This window comes from Tetrao urogallus (genome assembly GCF_951394365.1).
Source record: "Tetrao urogallus genome assembly, chromosome: 15".
In the NCBI taxonomy this organism is placed as follows: Eukaryota; Metazoa; Chordata; class Aves; order Galliformes; family Phasianidae; genus Tetrao; species Tetrao urogallus.
The window spans coordinates 2,213,561-2,229,903 of NC_136828.1; the positions used below are offsets into that span (position 1 = coordinate 2,213,561).

Genomic DNA, 16,343 nt, shown 5'->3' on the forward strand with positions numbered 1-16,343 from the left:
TTCTCCTTGAGTTGATGCAGATGTAGCCTGAAAGCACGGCTGAAGACCTCAGATGATGGATGCATTTGTGTCAAAGAGCTTTTTATGAAGTGCCAAACAAGAAAGCTCTCCTGTGAGTAGTTAAAATGATTAATAAAGAATTGTTCCCCAAGGCTGTGGATGGAAAATAAACCTTTCAGGCAGTCCTGAAATTGTTAGGTTGTAATTAAGTTACTGTCTGCAGAAGGTGGATGTGCTCAGATAGCAGTGGGGCAGGTGCACTGCTGCTCAAAGCACTGCAGCAGTTTCCAGGATTCACAGACAGGACTGGGCTGCTGCAGAAATGATGGACAGCAGAAGCAATCTGCTTATGATCCGATGACATAATGAAGTGTGCAGCCTGTTCAGGTGTGGTGGTAAATAACTTTGAGAGCAGCAGGCAGTTGTTATTAACAGCTAAACCTTAGATTAGGCTGTGCTTCAGGTCAGGTGTTTTTAGTGCTTCTTCTGACACAGGTTCTTAATTCTCTCTGTGAATTATGAAGCATGCAGACCAAGGACTGCATTCTTTTGTGCAGCACTAAGTGTGCCATCAGCACTGAAGTAGGAGTTTAATGCCTTCTCTTTGTGTAACCATCCAAAGCTGCCCTAGGCATATTCTGATTAAAATGGAGGAGATAAAGCCAGGCTTTCTGAAGTCTTAGAATGTGATTTGAAAGATGTTTTTAGCATTATTGGTTTTTCTTTTCCAGTGTGTTCAAATCCCAGAGTCTACTTCTGCAAGACAGAACTGCCCCCAAAACTCCTTGACAAGCATTAATTCTTCACACCACATCAGGGTAAGGAGGGGATCGAAATAAAGGTAGGAATTTGAAACTCTGTGCCTCTGAGCTGACCTCACCTTCCACGTCTGGGGCACCTTAGAGCTGCAGAGCTGAGAGGCGATGCAGGATTCTGTGGAAGACAGAGGTCAGCATCTGAAAGTCTCCTTTGCTTTGTTTACTCAGGGCAGAATGTCAGAGCTGAGCGATGAAGCCAGCGAGTCGGAGCTGCTGAGCCGCAGTCTGTCCATGTGGCACGGCGTGGGTCAGATGCTGTGTGGGGAAGAGCTGGATGTTCCCCTGGATTTGCACACAGCCTCTTCCATTGGCCAGTATGAAGTGGTGCAGGAGTGTATTCAGTGGTAAGGAGGGGTTGGAGAGAGCACAGCTCAGCTATTCTCAGTGACCTAAGGTTTTTCTCTGTTGTTTTGTTTTGTTTTGTATTAATGCACTGGAACAGGTTGCCAGAGGAGGCTGTGGATGCCCCATCCCTGCAGGCATTTGAGGCCAGGCTGGATGTGGCTCTGGGCAGCCTGGTCTGCCCCCCTGCATGTAGCAGGGGTTTGGAACTGGATGATCACTGTGGTCCTTTTCAACCCAGGCCATTCTATGATTCTGCTGTGCAAGTGTAACTTTGCCACAGGGGCAACCCTGTGGAACTCTGCATGTGTTCTTAGGCACAAAATTGTGGAGGGGTCAAGGCTGCTGATTAAAAGCTCTCAGTAATTTGATGGAAGCTTCCAGAGCTGGCAGGAATTCCCATGCAGCCTTCAGTGCTGGATGATGTATTTTTAAGTCTTTTTTTCAATATGGTGATGGTAGTAGAGACTACAGGCACCTACTGCAAGCTCCAGGCCAGTAATTTAGCTGATTTTTTTTTTTTTTTTTTTTTATTTAGTGGAGACGTGGATTTAAATAAGAAGAATTGTGGTGGCTGGACTCCATTGATGTACGCTTCCTACATTGGCCATGACACCATTGTGCACCTGCTGCTGGAGGCAGGGGTGAATGTGAACATCCCAACCCCAGAGGGGCAGACACCGCTCATGTTAGCCTCCAGCTGTGGAAATGAAAGCGTTGCTTACTTCCTTCTCCAGGTGTGTATTCTGTGAGGAATAGGTAAAGCCATGCTATGTGGCTTAAATGCACAGAGTAGGCTTGTTCATCAGCTGCAACCACTGTGTTATTTGTTCTGTTGAGTCCAGCTTCCTGACAGGGATTTAAACTCTCTTGGTATCGCAGCACAGAGGGGCAGTGGCTAAGAGACCCAGCAGAGGGGATGCAGTAAAGAACATTCTCTGTTCTCTTGAAGCAAGGCGCAGAGCTGGAGATGAAAGATATTCATGGCTGGACTGCCTTATTTCACTGTACCAGTGCTGGACATCAGCAGATGGTCAAGTTCTTACTCGACAACGGGGCGAATGCCAACTGCAAGTAAGGAGGAATCTATTGCTTAATTTCTGTCAAGGGAGATGAGATTTATTGCTGGCTTAGTTGTGGGGTAAACTGAAAGTAAACAGCACAGCACCTTCTGAACTCATTTTGAAGTGTGCGGTGAATTCCTGTGACTTGGGATCTGCTGGTATGTTTATGCACATTAAATTGCCTAAGAACAGCAGGAGGTTCTTGCTTTGTTAGGTCCTGGGGTTTTGTCACTGAGAGGTAGGAGTGCAGCTGGAGGAATAGCCTGTTTCTGTACAGAGTAATGTTTGCTATATTTATTGAGAGGCCAGAATGCAGTAGAATGGCCAACATATCACTCAGATAAAGGTGAAGCCAATTACAATATGTCAACAAAAGAAACATGTTTTCTCTTTGATTATTTTTAGCTCCTGTGTGTTTTTTTCTCTCTAGAGAGCCTGTGTATGGATATACTCCTCTGATGGAAGCAGCTGCTTCTGGCCATGAGATAATTGTTCAGTACCTTCTCAATCATGTGAGTGTCCAGACAGGTCTCTAAATGAAAATCTGTAGTTCTGACCCTCAGAGGAAATAGCACAAGGCTAATATCCATCTTTTCAGTGTTTGATCTTTGACAATCATCTCTGATCTGAAGCCCCACGTTTCTGAAAGCATCTGTTTTCTGAAGGCTAGTACTCTAATTGTACAATGCTTGCCTTTCACAAGCAGGTATAAGGTCTATCTGATGTGACTGAATCCTGGCTCAATCAGGAAGCAGCTAATTCAGTAATCTCTGTGCTGTGTTCACAAGCTTATACGCTTGGGCTAGTGGACATCTTGCCTTGGCCCTGAAGCTTATTGGCATTCATGTGTCTTAGTGTCAAACAATTAGTTTTTAATATCTCATTTAATGGCCCAGCTTACTTCCAGAAGGAGGCAGCAATGCAAAGCATTCAGATAAAAAAAAACCAGCTAGCTCCTGGCAGTGCACAAGAGCTGTGTAAGAAAGCTGCTTCGTGTTTGGGGATTGTTGAGAGCAAATGATTAGAGAGGCAACAAAGGCATTTATTAGTGGAGCTTGAACTATCAAAGGTGAGCCTGTATTTCTGGTAGCCTTGAGAAACTAAGACAATTTGTCTTGAGTATCTTATTTCATAGTGACCTGCTATAAGCTTTTCAAATGCCTGTTTTCCTGTAGGGGGTGAAGGCAGATGCCAGAGATAACACTGGAGCCACGGCGCGGACGCTGGCCATGAAGTATGGGCATACAAAGATTGTGGGGTTGATAGACTTGCACACAGCCCCAGTGCCCAAGGTGTTCTGCAGGGGACCAGGTAACAGGTTTTAGTTTGCTTGTTTTAAGATAGAACCTGAAGATAGGTGCTTGATCAGTGTGGCATTATGTATATATGGGTAAAACTAGCTGCTCTGACCTGGAATTTCCAGTGCTTGTGAGGATGTAAGAGGCAGGGATGCAACACTTCTTTTTGTTATGGTTTACTGGCCCCTTTCTGACCTAGTTAAACTCTCTCCTGTCTTATAACACTTTCTTTTTCTGTTGCTCTTGTAGGATCAATAGTAAGTAGGTACATGAATTACCATGCTGCTAACAATCTCTCTTTGGACCACAGGAAAGTATGAAGAGCTGAGCTCCTCAGATGAATCGTGCTCTGCTCCCCAGAGGCAGAGACCTGTTCGTAGGACGAAGGGTCCCAGCATCCACGATGGACCCCAGGCTTTGGCTAAGATAACAGCAGTTGGAATTGGGGGAAAGAAGCAGTCTTGCTATGGTAAGAATGGTTAGGAGCCTAGCTGAGAGTCATTTGTGATTTCTCAAGTTGGCACAGAAGGAGCTGTAAAGCACAATATTTTTTTTCATTAGAGTTCTTGATGCATGACTTATACAGAAACAAAAATGCTTAACTCCCTCCTACAAGGTTATGCAACAGCAAAACGAAACCCACTGAGTGCATTGGTGTGAGCTGGATGTTGATGAATGGGATGCTGTATGCAGGACAAACACTTGTTGATAATGAGAGTGAACTTGCTGCTTCCAGACCTCTGTTTTGTCTTCCTTCATGCTTGAAATATTACTTTAAAGAAAAAAAAATAGGAATTTAAGAGCATATTCAAAGCTTAGTTCATTCTTTTAACATTGATACAATTGCTGTCCATGGTGCAGTAGGTATCAAAGCAGTAGCTTTTGAAATGAGTGGGATGCTGCTGGGCTGTTATCACAGGTGCAGAGAGGTTAGCTCTGCAGGGTGTGCTTAGCTGGAGGCAAGTTGGTATCTTGCTTTCTTAAACAAGTGGGTTTCCCACTTTAGTGGTGGGGGTGTGAGGAGAACTGCTGAAAGCTGCTCCATAAGTGAGGTGCATCTCTGCTGAGTTTGTTTCAGCTCTTTCCTCTGTCTTTTCATCAGTGCTGCCATGTAAATAAAGCACAGCTGATTTGATGTAGGGAGAACTGTAGATGGTATCTGGGGGATGTGTTGGGTCATGAGGAGCTGGTGAGTGAGCACCTGGTGAAGGGCTGTAGCTGGCCCAGGGAGCACAGGCAAATTGGTTGCACCTGTACTTCCCATGCCACCAGGGAGGGTGGGCCCAGGGTAGGGTGGAACCTCTGAGTTCATATAAGGGCCAGCCACAGGGAGGAGAGCATCTCTTGGTCCTTGGCTGCTTCCTGAGAGGAATTGCTGTACAGTCAGTGAGCCCCTTTCCCAGCTAGGTGAGATCTGCTCTTTCTGTATGTGACTGCTGGCATGCCTGCAGATACTTTGGCATTGCCAGGAACCTGTCAGAAATGATTCTGCTTCTCTGTGAGCAGAACAGTGAGCATTTTCCAATTGTTGTGTGCTTTTAAAAAATGGCTTCTGTTAGTTGAAACAGGTCTTCTGATTATTTTCAAATACCTGAGCTACTGCTCCTTCTGCTGGAACCTCCCTGGTAACTTGCATCTTAATTGCTCTGTTCTCTCCTCTTGCACACAGAGCAAGTCCTGCCTCAAGGTTATGTTACCTTCAGTGATGATGGCAGCTGTGAAGCTGATGATATCCGGAACAGGGATGTGACCTCTCCAATTAATGAGCAAGATGTGGAGAGCAGCAGCAGCAGGGGTAAGTCACTACCTTAGAAAAAGAGTGTGACTTGCCGTGCACAACTGGGTGGTGAGACCAGACCTGTGGCTTCCATCTTTGCTTCCCAATGCCCTTAGACTGTTAGGCAGCTGTGGTCGCTGGATCTTCACCTCTGACCTTGGTCTGTATCATCACACCACTGTATTAGTGGCCAGAAAGAGGTTGCTCGACTCTCCAAGCAGAGTGGGATGCCACAGTGTGAGGACAGGGAGGAAAAAAAAAGTGAGGTTCTGAATGCTGGCTTCACCTTTGTCTGTGGTAGTAAGCTCCCAGAACCTGGAGTCTGGAGCAGGGAGAGGTCTGGAGCAAGGAAGACTTTCCCTGAGTGAGAAAGAATCAGAATCCAGGGAAAGGCCACTAAGATGTTGAAGGCTGAAGTGTCTCCCTCACAAGAAAATGCTCAAGTGAGTCAAGATGGTTTAGTGTAAAGAGAAGGCTCTGTGGGAGTATCAGTATGTACAAATAAATGAATGGTGGAGCCAGACACTTCTCATTCCCATCCAGTGATGGAACGGGGGGTGATAAGCACAGGCTGAAATAGAGGAGTTTCCCTCTGAATTTAAGAAAATGTCTTCTTACTGTGTAAGTGTCTGAGACTGGAGCAGAGTGCCCAGAGGAGCTGCAGAGTCTCTGTCCTTGAATATGCTCCTCTACATGGTTCTAATTGGCTTCAGTGTGATTTTCAGACAGTGAAGCCTCAGGAGGTGCCTTCAAACTCAACCATTCTCTGTTCCTGTAAAACAGTACAATGAAGGGTATTATGGGCAGTTCCTACAGAGGATGATGTGGCACTGTTGGCTCTGTGCTCAGGGAAAGATCTTTCCTGGGTTTTAGTAAGGGGAGTGTGGGCTTAATGGCAATGAGCCACCTTTCCACTCAGCCATCAAGAGACTCAGAAGCATCCACACCTGGCCTTCCTGCTCTCTGTGGTGCTTAAACTGGCTTAGAGAAAGTCTAGTGCTTGGAGTCAGGCTTGTGATATTTGTCTCAGAATCATTTTGTATCGTGAATGTTGCATGTGAAGAGGAAACCCAAGCAAGGCTTCTGTTCTATCGCCCAGCAGATCTCACTAGTTGTTGTGTGGCCAAACAGTCCTGACTGTGATCAAGTGCAACCTGAAGGTTTTTTTTTCCCCTATTCCTTTCCAGAGGATAATGTTTTCTTCACCAACAACCTACCAGCCATCAGGAGCAGCAGCAGCAGCAGCGAATGCCTGACCAAAGCCCTGGGGGTCAGCAGCGAAGGCTCCTTGGAAAGCAATGAGGTGAGGTTGTGCATTTTCCTTTGGCTTGTGCTGTCACCCTTCCACAGCCTGCTACCTCCCCAGGAGGCCGTAGCACCAGGCTGAGTGAGGATGGCTGGTGTACTGGGACAGGAAAACAAGCTTCCCTACTTGGGGATTGGCTTGTTTGATCTCTGGCTGGTAGCCAGCTATTGGAGAGCATAGCTTGTTGATGGTGGGTCAGCACTTTTCTAATCTCTCTCTTGCTTCTGAACACTTCCTTGAATGCCATCTGGTTAGCAGTCTGTGAAGGGTGTCTGTCTCTTACTAGAAGAGGTGTGTCAGTGCTTTCCAGCTTGGTGAGATATCGGGCAGTTCTGTAAGGTTTAGAGAAGCACAACAGTGTTACGTTGTTGATTCTGAAACATGAAAGGGGAAGAAGAGGTGACGGTCTTTCTGTGGTTCGAGTCACAGCTCATTCTTTAAAGCCAGCTCTGGGCTGCTGCAGAGAAGAGCCACAAGTCCTCTCTGTGCTTCTCACCAAAGGAAGCTCAAAGCATTGTAGTGGTTCAGGGAGGATTCACTGCTGCTCTTTGCAGCATGTTACTTCATAGTCTGGGATTGTAGGAGCCTGTCACCATTACAGATGGTCATACTGTAACATGCTGCCATCTTGACAGTGATTTGACTCAACCCTTTCTGACAATGTCTGTCTTTAGCTTTTATTGCTTGTGTTTGTAGGCCCCTGCCTGGATTCAGAGCTTTGGACTTGGAGCCTGCACTTGTGATCCTGGTATCTCTGCATGACCATCCTTCACCTTGTTTCCTGTTTTTTCTTCAGGATTCTGACCATGCAGGCAGTCCTCCAAGTAGGAAACAAGCCAAAAGCTTCAAGGTCAAGAATCGCTACAGCAACAGTGATGGTCAGTGGAGCCACTGCCCAGGGAAGGCTGGAGCCTCTAGTCAGCACCTCATCTTTCCTGAGCCCCCTGCCTATACAGGACCCCAGGTAACTGAGGACAGAAAGCTGTGTCTGAAGTGATGCAGATTGCATCACTGTGTCAAGACTGGGGGTTTCTTTGAGGTTATCCAAGCTGCTTTCCTGGCCTTCTTAGCTAAGAGGGAAGGTGACCCTAAAATGTTTTTGATGCCAAATGACTGTCCAGGTATAAATGCTTGTGAAAGAGTGATTTGTGGTGTGATAAACTGCCAGTTTAGATGTTGCTGCTTGGAGATGTATTCCGGATCCCTTTGGGGCTGTTATGGGGCCTAGGGCAAGTGTTGATTGATCTGTCTTCTCTGCACTTGTTACAGGATGTCATGACTGCAGTGTGCAGGCCAGTCCACTTGTGTTGTGTGATTATAAAGAAGGGCAGTTAAGGGAAAGTAGAGATTGTTGCTAGAACTTAGGAAGGCATAGCAGCATCTTCCTCATGTTGCTGCTGATAAAGAGGGTGGTAATGGTTTTGTTCGTGGTGGTAAAAATAGTTTGCTTTGTATGTGCTGCAGGACCTTGCAACGTTCCTTGAGCAAATTGGGTGCCTGAAGTACCTGCAAGTGTTTGAAGAGCAGGATGTTGACCTCCGCATCTTCCTGACCCTCACGGAGAGCGATCTGAAGGAAATTGGCATCACGTGAGTGTCTGTGAGGTAGTTCTTTCTGCCTAAAGCCACACGTGCAGCCTGGTCAAAAAAGCTTAGCTGGGGTTTCTCTAGTTAGGCAGCCTCCCACACAGATCCCATATCCCTTAGTTTTTGGCTGCAGCAAGTTTCTTGTTGGAGGTGCTCGAAGGAGGCAGGAGGTTGCGGAGGAGTTCAGGTGGTACAGTGTCTGCCCCCTGAATTTGCCATTCTTCCACCAGGCTGTTTGGACCCAAGAGGAAGATGACTTCAGCTATTGCCCGGTGGCACAGCAATGCTCGGCCGCCCAGTGATGCCCTGGAGTTGGCCTATGCGGATCGGCTGGAAGCTGAGATGCAGGAGCTGGCCATTCAGCTGCACAAGGTAAGAAAGCTGCTGTGAGATGTTCAGTGGCACGTTATGCTCTAGGGAATGCTCAGCAACATATTGCTATGTTCTGCCTCCCATGGGTTGGGTTGAAGGAACGAATAACTGATCTACTCAACATCTGCTGTGTCCACTGACCGTAACCCATAAGAGCAAATTATGCTCCTGTCTCTGCTTCATGCTTGCAAAGTCTTCTCATCTGTTTCTCTTCTGCTTGAGAACTAAAAGCAGAGAGGAGGAGGGGTGAGAAGGTGAATGGAATTGAATGCCTGCTTTTGTTTTTTTGGTAGCATTGCTGTATGTGAAGTCATTAGCAGATAGGCTTATATCAGTATAGAAAATAGGATCAACTGAATGTCTTTGGAAATAGAGAGCAAGAGGAAACTGTAACCTCGAGTTGGTCTCTGGATAGAATCTGTAGCGTATGAACAGTGGGACAGCTTCCTTTTTGTTGGTTCTGGCAAGCTTTTTATAGGGACCCTATCCAATAAAGTTAGAGATGTCAGAGCAGGTGTTTGGTAGTGATGTACAGTACTTGCAGCCTAGTCATCTGTTCCTTTCTGCCCTGCTGTAGAGATGTGAAGAGGTGGAGGTGATGAAGGGCCAGGTATGCCAAGAGCAGAAGCTGCGTGCAGTGGCAGAAAGCTGTCTGATGGAGAGAGATGAGACCTGGAATGCTGTGCAGTGCCAGCTCCGAGAGGCGCAGACTGTCACCAAGGATGCTGGGGTCTTGCTGGACCAGATCAAGTAAGTTGCTCCCAGAAAATGGTACTGAAGCTAATGGAGAAAATGGGAATTTGGGCAATACAGAGATCAGATGTTGGCAGTCTTAGAGGTAACTGCTAGTGTGAGGCAGGAGAGCTCGCTAGGCGTCTGAACCTTCTCTCTTTCACTTTCTCTAGTGGAAAGTCACAGCCATGAGAATGGATATCGACCCTTAGTCAGATGTGTGGATTGTGAATGTTCACAATCAGCCTTTTAGAGATGCTGAGTGCTCCTGTACCAACTCAAAGGAGCTGAGCACCTTCACCTTTGAAACCAAAGGCTGAAGTAGTTTGTTTATACTTACGTGAAACCTGATTACCAGGGTGTAGTTTGGTGATTGCATGAATGCAGGAAAGAGTTTCTAACTTCCAAATAGTATTAGAGGGCTTTCAGTGTCCTGCCTCTGATGCCTGACAGAAAAGCTTGCCTTGTTCTTGCCCACTGCCTATGTGTTCCATCTTTCCCTTCCTTGTAATATATACTTTGCTGCCTCTCTGGTGCTTTTCTCCTGACCCAAGCTGAACTCCTGGTCTGTCACGGGCTCTGGTCTGTTGGCTGGTAGGACTGAGATTACAATGGTCCTACTGCTATAGTTGCTAGCCAACAGGGCAGTGGGGCAGCCAGGGATTGGCTTTGGTTTCCAAAGGACAGCAGAGTGACATTCCCAGAGCACTCCTCCCCCTGAGGAGCTGAGGCTGCACTGTTTGAACTGATGGTGTGGCGTCAATCAAAACGTTACACGTGCCCCTGTCCTGAGGTAGCTTCATTTGTCTGCTAGGAACATTGGATTGGGCTTGATTCTCATATAAACCAGGTGCCCCTGGCTTAGGCTTTCTCCTGCTCACTCCGCCCCCTCCTTCTCTTCTCCCCCCGCAGCTCCTCTGTGGACAGGGGCAGAGATTGCTGTGGAGATGGGGCACAGTGGAGAGCGCCCTGAGCTTTGTCTGGGGCACGTCTTCCTCTTCCTGGGAAGGAACAAGGAGCAGTTTGTAACCCAGGGCGTTAAATGTGGTCCCTCGGCATCCCAAGCAGGTACTTGCAGGATGTAGGAGGGCACAGAGCAGCATGTTGTTCCAGAAAGCACCCTGTGCACCTCTAACAGGCTTTATTTGTCTTGTTTGGCAGATCCTGTCAAGCAGAGCTGTCCTCCCGGCTAACACAAGAGCAGGCAGCTGGCAGAGTGCTGGACACAAAGGGGCAGCTGGGAACTGGTGAGATTCAAGTGCTGGAAATGGAAGAGCTGCTAAACTAAAATGGGTGCAGGGTGGGTAAACAGGTGCAGGGGGTGAGCATGCAGTGGGAGAGCCCAGTGCAGGCTGTATGCCTGTCTTCTATTGCTGACACTGGATGTAGTATGGGAACAGATGAGCAGTTAAACACCTCCACTTAAGCATAAAGGTCTTGCCTCTTCACTGCAACAGAATTTCCCTGGGGCTCTGATGCTTTGCAGGTGGCAAGCTCGAGGGCCTGGCAGTTGTTTCTGGCTAAAAAATGCAAAGTTGTAGCACAGGCACTCAGTGGAGTCCTACTTCATGTGCCTGTAGCTTCCCCTTCCTGCTCTGCAGTGCGGGTCTCTCAGGTGTGTCACAGCAGTGTGCACTACAGCAGGGTCTGAATCAGAAGAGGTGGATGGTTGTTGGGTCTCTGACCGGGTCTGGGGGATTGTGCTGCTCGTGTACTGAGGCAAACTGCTATATGTGACTGGACAGGGTTGGCCCAGCAGCTCCTTACCACAGGGAGCTTGCAAACAGTCGTGCTGCCCTACATGCAGTGTCCGTTGCTGCCTGGGTGGTGAAAGTGAGATGGACAGAGATGATGATTTCAGTCCACCGCAGTTAATCTGAGATCTTTGTTTGTGATCTAACCAGTGCTTTGGGGGGGGAAAAATCATAAGTGGTAGAGCTGCTTGAAAACAAATACTTAATTTCTGTCACAAGAAATTCCATCTCTCTTCACCTGTGATTCAACCCATAACTGAAACAACTTTTGGTGTACTTCCCAGCAGCACAAACCCTTGTCTGTTGCAGAGAACAGGCTTACTGACAAATGTGTGGCTCCTTTCTTCCAGCACGGGAAGGATGGCCACTGTCCTTGAAGTCTCTGAGCTTGCCTGAGCTGTCAGCTGTCCTTGAGAGATGCGTGGGAGAAATGGGTAAGGGGGGAGACTCTGCTCACATGGCGTGACTGCTGGAGGAGGGAGGTGTGGCAGGGCAGGGTTTGATCATTTCAGAGGTGTGGGTTGGGGGGACCTAGTAACCCCCTCTCATCCTGGGAAGTCTCCTAGCTATAAAGCTGTCACTGGCATTTTCTTGCACTTAATTCTCATTGTAGATGTTGAGCTGTGCTTCATCCTCTGCTGACAGATCTGATCTGAGAGAAGGGAGTCCGTAACCCATTTCTCTCCTACTGATCAGTGATCAGAGCTGCTGGTGCAGGGGTTTGGAAACCCTGTGTCCTGAAGACAGGAGCTTGTCCAAGTAACAGGGCTCTTGTTTCAGAGCCCTGAAAGCTGCAAGGGTAAAGGCAGGACAGCAGTCTGCAGGCTGTTCTTGACCACTTGCAGGCTTGTAATGACTTATGTGCAGCTTATAATGACTCTTTGCTTTTGGTTTGCCCTCAGGAAAAGCTCTGCAGATGGTAACTCAAAACCTCCAAAGGCTCCAGGCCCCAGGGCAGGGTGCGCAGAGCTGGCTAGAGCCATAACGAAGCAGGATGGTGAGTGGGAACTAAAGACAGCCACAGAGGGGCCGCGGGATTGGGGGGGCATTATTCCTTACAGCAGGTAGCAGCTGTCTGCTGCACGTGCTCAGTGCTTGTCATAGCCTCTGACTGGGATTTTCATTTGGGAAACGCGTTGTCTGTGTGCTCTGCTGGAAGGGTCACTGTGCTGCTGTTCCTGGTGCCCGCAGGAATGCTGACGTCGGGTGACTGTTCCACCCGGAATCTGAGCGTGGAGGGAGAAGGAGCACAGCACTGTGCTGGCAGCCGCAGCTCTGCGGAGCGTTGTGACAGCTGGCAGATGTGTGGACAAAGGTCTCGGCCATCAGAACGTGCCAGGAGGAAGAGGGATGGCGGAGGACAAGGGCATGGCAGCTCTCTGGGCCTGGTTCCTGTCGAGGTTCCCAGGACTTGTGCTGTTTGTATCAGAAGTTCAAGTTAAGAGAAGAAGCCCAAAGGATTTATCTGCCTTCAACTTCCTGCAGCCTTTGTTGTTCAGGGCTACATTGTGTTAGAAAGCTGGCAGCTGCCCACAGCCATCGACTAATTATCCTTTTCCACATCCTATCCTCCCCAAGGCCTCCAACTGATGAGTGGTAGTCGCTGAGGAGCTGACACAGAAAATGTGTCTGAGGCAGTAAGGAGTGCAGGCTCGTGAGATGAGTAAAGTGAGCAGAGTTGGTGATGTCTGAGAAACACATGCAGCCAAGTCTAGCTGGAACATCTTCCCTGCTGTTGTCTCAGATCTATACTTCAAAACTACTCCCTTCAGCTAGCCTGCCTTGGTTCAGTTCAGATTCTTGCCCCCTTCAGGGCTCATTTTGATCGTGTTCTTCCAAAGGTCTTTTTTGTGGTAAATGCTTTGTGGCAAGCATTTACAAGCAGCAGACTCCAGTGGTCAGGTCTGCTGGTGCCAGGATCCCAGCACTGACAGCGGTTGCAAAGCAGATGTGTCCCTGGAAGGGCATGAGAGAGAAGGAAAAGCTCAAGACTGTTTGGTTTGCTTTGCCTCTGGCAAGCAGCAGAGCGCCAAGGCAGGCAGAACCATGGCTGATGGATTGGTTGGTTAAGATGGATAAAAGAAATCCCACCTCAAATGTAGCTGCACTGCCACGCTTCAGTCCTTGGCTGCTGCCTGCTCTTAGTTCTCAGGCTTCAGCGTTGGGAAAGAAGCCTGCCGAGATATCCTGGTGTAGGCAGTGTGAGGTAGTTTCATGGGGCAAACAAAAGCACCAGTACAGGTTGGGGGATGAGCTGCTGGAGGGGAGCTCTGCGGAAAAGGACCTGGGTGTCCTGGTGGATGACAGGTTGGCCATGAGCCAGCAGTGTGCCCTTGTAGCCAAAAAGGCCAATGGCTTACTGGGGTGCATTAAAAAGAGCGTGGCCAGCAGGTCGAGGGAGGTGATCCTCCCCCTCTACTCTGCCCTGGTGAGGCCTCATCTGGAGCACTGCGTCCAGTTCTGGGCTCCCCAGTACAAAAAAGACAAGGATCTCTTGGAAAGAGTCCAGTGGAGGGGCACGAAGATGGTGAAGGGCCTGGAGCATCTCTCCTATGAGGAAAGGCTGAGTGAACTGGGTCTGTTCAGCCTTGAGAAAAGAAGACTGAGAGGGGACCTGATCCAGGTCTATAAATATCTAAGGTGTGGGGGGCAGAATGGCGAGGCCAGACTGTTTTCAGTGGTGAGTGGAGACAGGACAAGGGGAAACGGCTGGAAACTGCAGCATAGGAAGTTCCGCACAAACATGCGCAAGAACTTCTGTACAGTGAGGTGACGGAGCACTGCAACAGGCTGCCCAGGGAGGTGGTGGAGTCTCCTTCTCTGGAGATGTTCAAGACCTGCCTGGATGCCGACCTGTGCGACCTGCTGTAGGGAACCTGCTTTGGCAGGGGGTTGGACTCGATCTCTGGAGGTCCCTTCCAACCCCTACAATTCTGTGATTCTGTGAAAAGGTGTGGGGAAAAGGCTGCCTCCCAAGGGGGACTGCCTGATCTCTTGGAGCTGGGCAAAGAATCACAGAATGCTGGAATTGTAGGGGTTGGAAGGACCTCCAGAGATCATTGAGTCCAAGTGGGCGCTGGTGACTGCTACGTGGATGTGAAATGGCTTCCAGAACTGCAGTGACTGTTCCTGTGTACTGCTGAGTGTTGTGGGAGAATTATCTTCTGTCTGACTGATGGCCTTGAGGAATCTGTAATGGTCTCCATCTATTCCTTGAGAAGAAACTGCATGCTCTTTCAGCACCTCTGATTAAGGGCCAGAAAAAGCACAACAATCCATCTCTGCTCCGTCCGCTGAGCTTGTCACTTCTGATCAGCTGCCCACAGCTGTTCAGGTGAGCTGGAGCCCAGTCCCCCATTGGTGGGGATGGCATCTAGTGTGACTGTGCTGCCTGGGGACGACCTGGGGACGCAGAGGTGGGTACAGCCTGCAGTGCTGCAGTGTGCTCAGCTGGGGCGTTGATTCTGCTCACATCTGACTCTTGTCCTTTGTTCCCTGTTCTGGAGTACGGGTGGGCCAGAGACTCGGTAAGTGTGAAAGAAGGGAGTCCCATGGGATGGGTTCTGCAGGAGCCCAGATGCCCCAAGGGGGATCACCAGGAGTGGGGTTTTATAGAGTAGTGTTCCATTCAGGGCGGTAATTCAGTATTCAGTGCTGAAAGGGCAGCTGTGCAAGCAGCAGGGTGTCTGGTGCTACCTGAAGTCAAGCTGTCTGTATTAAGTAACATTTGTTACTCAGCTAAAACAATAAAAGCTGAAAACCTGTTTCTGGTGCTTCCTGTGTGGGCTTCTCTGGAGGGAGTTGTGGCACTATGAGTAACCTATTAATTGATCTCAGGAATGTGCAGCGCTTCCAGCTTTCTCCCGCAGGGGGCTGCATGCCGTGAGCTTCTGGGACAGCTTGGTCCCGGTTTCCCAATCCCTGTCTGGTTCATCTTGGAGGTGATGCCCTCGCAGCACCAGCAGGGGAGGCGGACTGGGAGCAGCCGTGGGCAGGTGATGATGGAGCGAGAGCACACAGGTAACCAAGCATGCTGCTCTTACACCCACTGTCCTGGCTGCGTGGCAAGAGTTGTCTCTGCAGTAACTCAGAAATGCTTTTAGGCCTTGTTGAGCCACGTGCTGGGATTTTCTGCTCACGGTGAGATGTCATCCTGTGCCTGGCTCCAGCCTGCGACTCGAGGGAGCGCAGTCACACCAAGGCAGCTCACAAAGCCTCAGCCAAGCTGTGATCTTGTGCTGGGGCTCTGGACTGGGGGCAGAGGAGCAATATAGGCACGCTCTCGCATTCATGTGATCCTGCAGTCCCTGCATCCTGGAACAGCCTGCTTTTCTCTTCCCAAGGCAGCTTGGCATCAGCTCCCATAGCAGTATCCATGTGCACGCTGCTGCGAGAGTGAAAGAGGGCAGAGAGAGCCAGGCAGCAATCCTGTCCTGTCCAGGGGAAGCTCCTCACCCTGTGCCAAGCAGGTCTGTTGTGTGCTGTAGGTGCTCTTTGGGTTGTTTATCACTATATTGATTTATTTTGCTGCTTTCCTCCTCATGTCACCTGTAATGTAACCCAAGGAAAAGGAATACGGTGCCATCTTGGGCACAGGTACTGAGAGCCCCTGTGCTCTTCCTATCTGTTTATTGTCCTGGAGCCAGCAGTGTGTACATACATTCAGCTGCATGTGTACACTTGCACTTATCCCAGTGCCCAGGAGCCATTTCCCTCCCTTAGAGTATACAAGTGGCATGCTCTGCTTGCTGAAAAATAAACCTTTATTTACATCTGAAAAGAGTCAGTGTGCAAAATGGTCTCACAGGGGTTACAGCTGTCCGGCAAACCTCCTGCTCAGCCACAGAGCCTGGTGCAGCCTCCTCCAACCTCTGCATTTCCCGAGGGCTGGGCCACGCTCCCAGTGATGGAGAACCGCCCGTATTCACCTGCATGGAGCTGGGGGTAAGAGCTGCCTCCTCCCTGCTGCTGGAGCAGCAAAGCGCTGTGTGATGGGAGCTGCGGCCTCGGCAGCAGGCCTGTTCTGCTACCCAAGGGAAGAGGGAGGGGCTGGAGGTGAGAGGCTGCTGCAATCAGCTTTTATGGGGGCACCAGAGCTGGGAAGAGAGCTCCTGCTGCAGCCGATGCAGTGTCAGGGCTCAGGCTGCTGCAGGAGGTGCTGCGGTGCTGTGATGGGGAGGAGAGCTGGCAGCCGGCAGGACAAGAAGAGGCTGGTGGGGTTGCATTGCTCTGTGCAGGGCGGTGGTGAGCAGCTGCTGCAGCACCTCAGTGCAGAGAGGTGGCAAGGTGGCCCT

General features: G+C 49.4%; 1 protein-coding gene across 1 annotated transcript; it reads left to right on the forward strand.

Annotated features, from left to right (window-relative positions):
- Positions 1–992: 992 nt before the first annotated feature.
- ANKS3 (ankyrin repeat and sterile alpha motif domain containing 3) lies at positions 993–12,034 on the forward strand (the record flags this gene model as incomplete). Its single annotated transcript, XM_079543002.1, has 15 exons — positions 993–1,162; positions 1,699–1,897; positions 2,113–2,234; positions 2,655–2,736; positions 3,400–3,535; positions 3,833–3,991; positions 5,192–5,317; positions 6,487–6,602; positions 7,402–7,569; positions 8,070–8,194; positions 8,422–8,563; positions 9,141–9,313; positions 10,457–10,542; positions 11,400–11,483; positions 11,952–12,034. 15 exons carry the CDS (start codon positions 993–995, stop codon positions 12,032–12,034), a joined length of 1,971 nt encoding a protein of 656 aa, XP_079399128.1.
- Between the last annotated feature and the right edge of the window lie 4,309 nt (positions 12,035–16,343).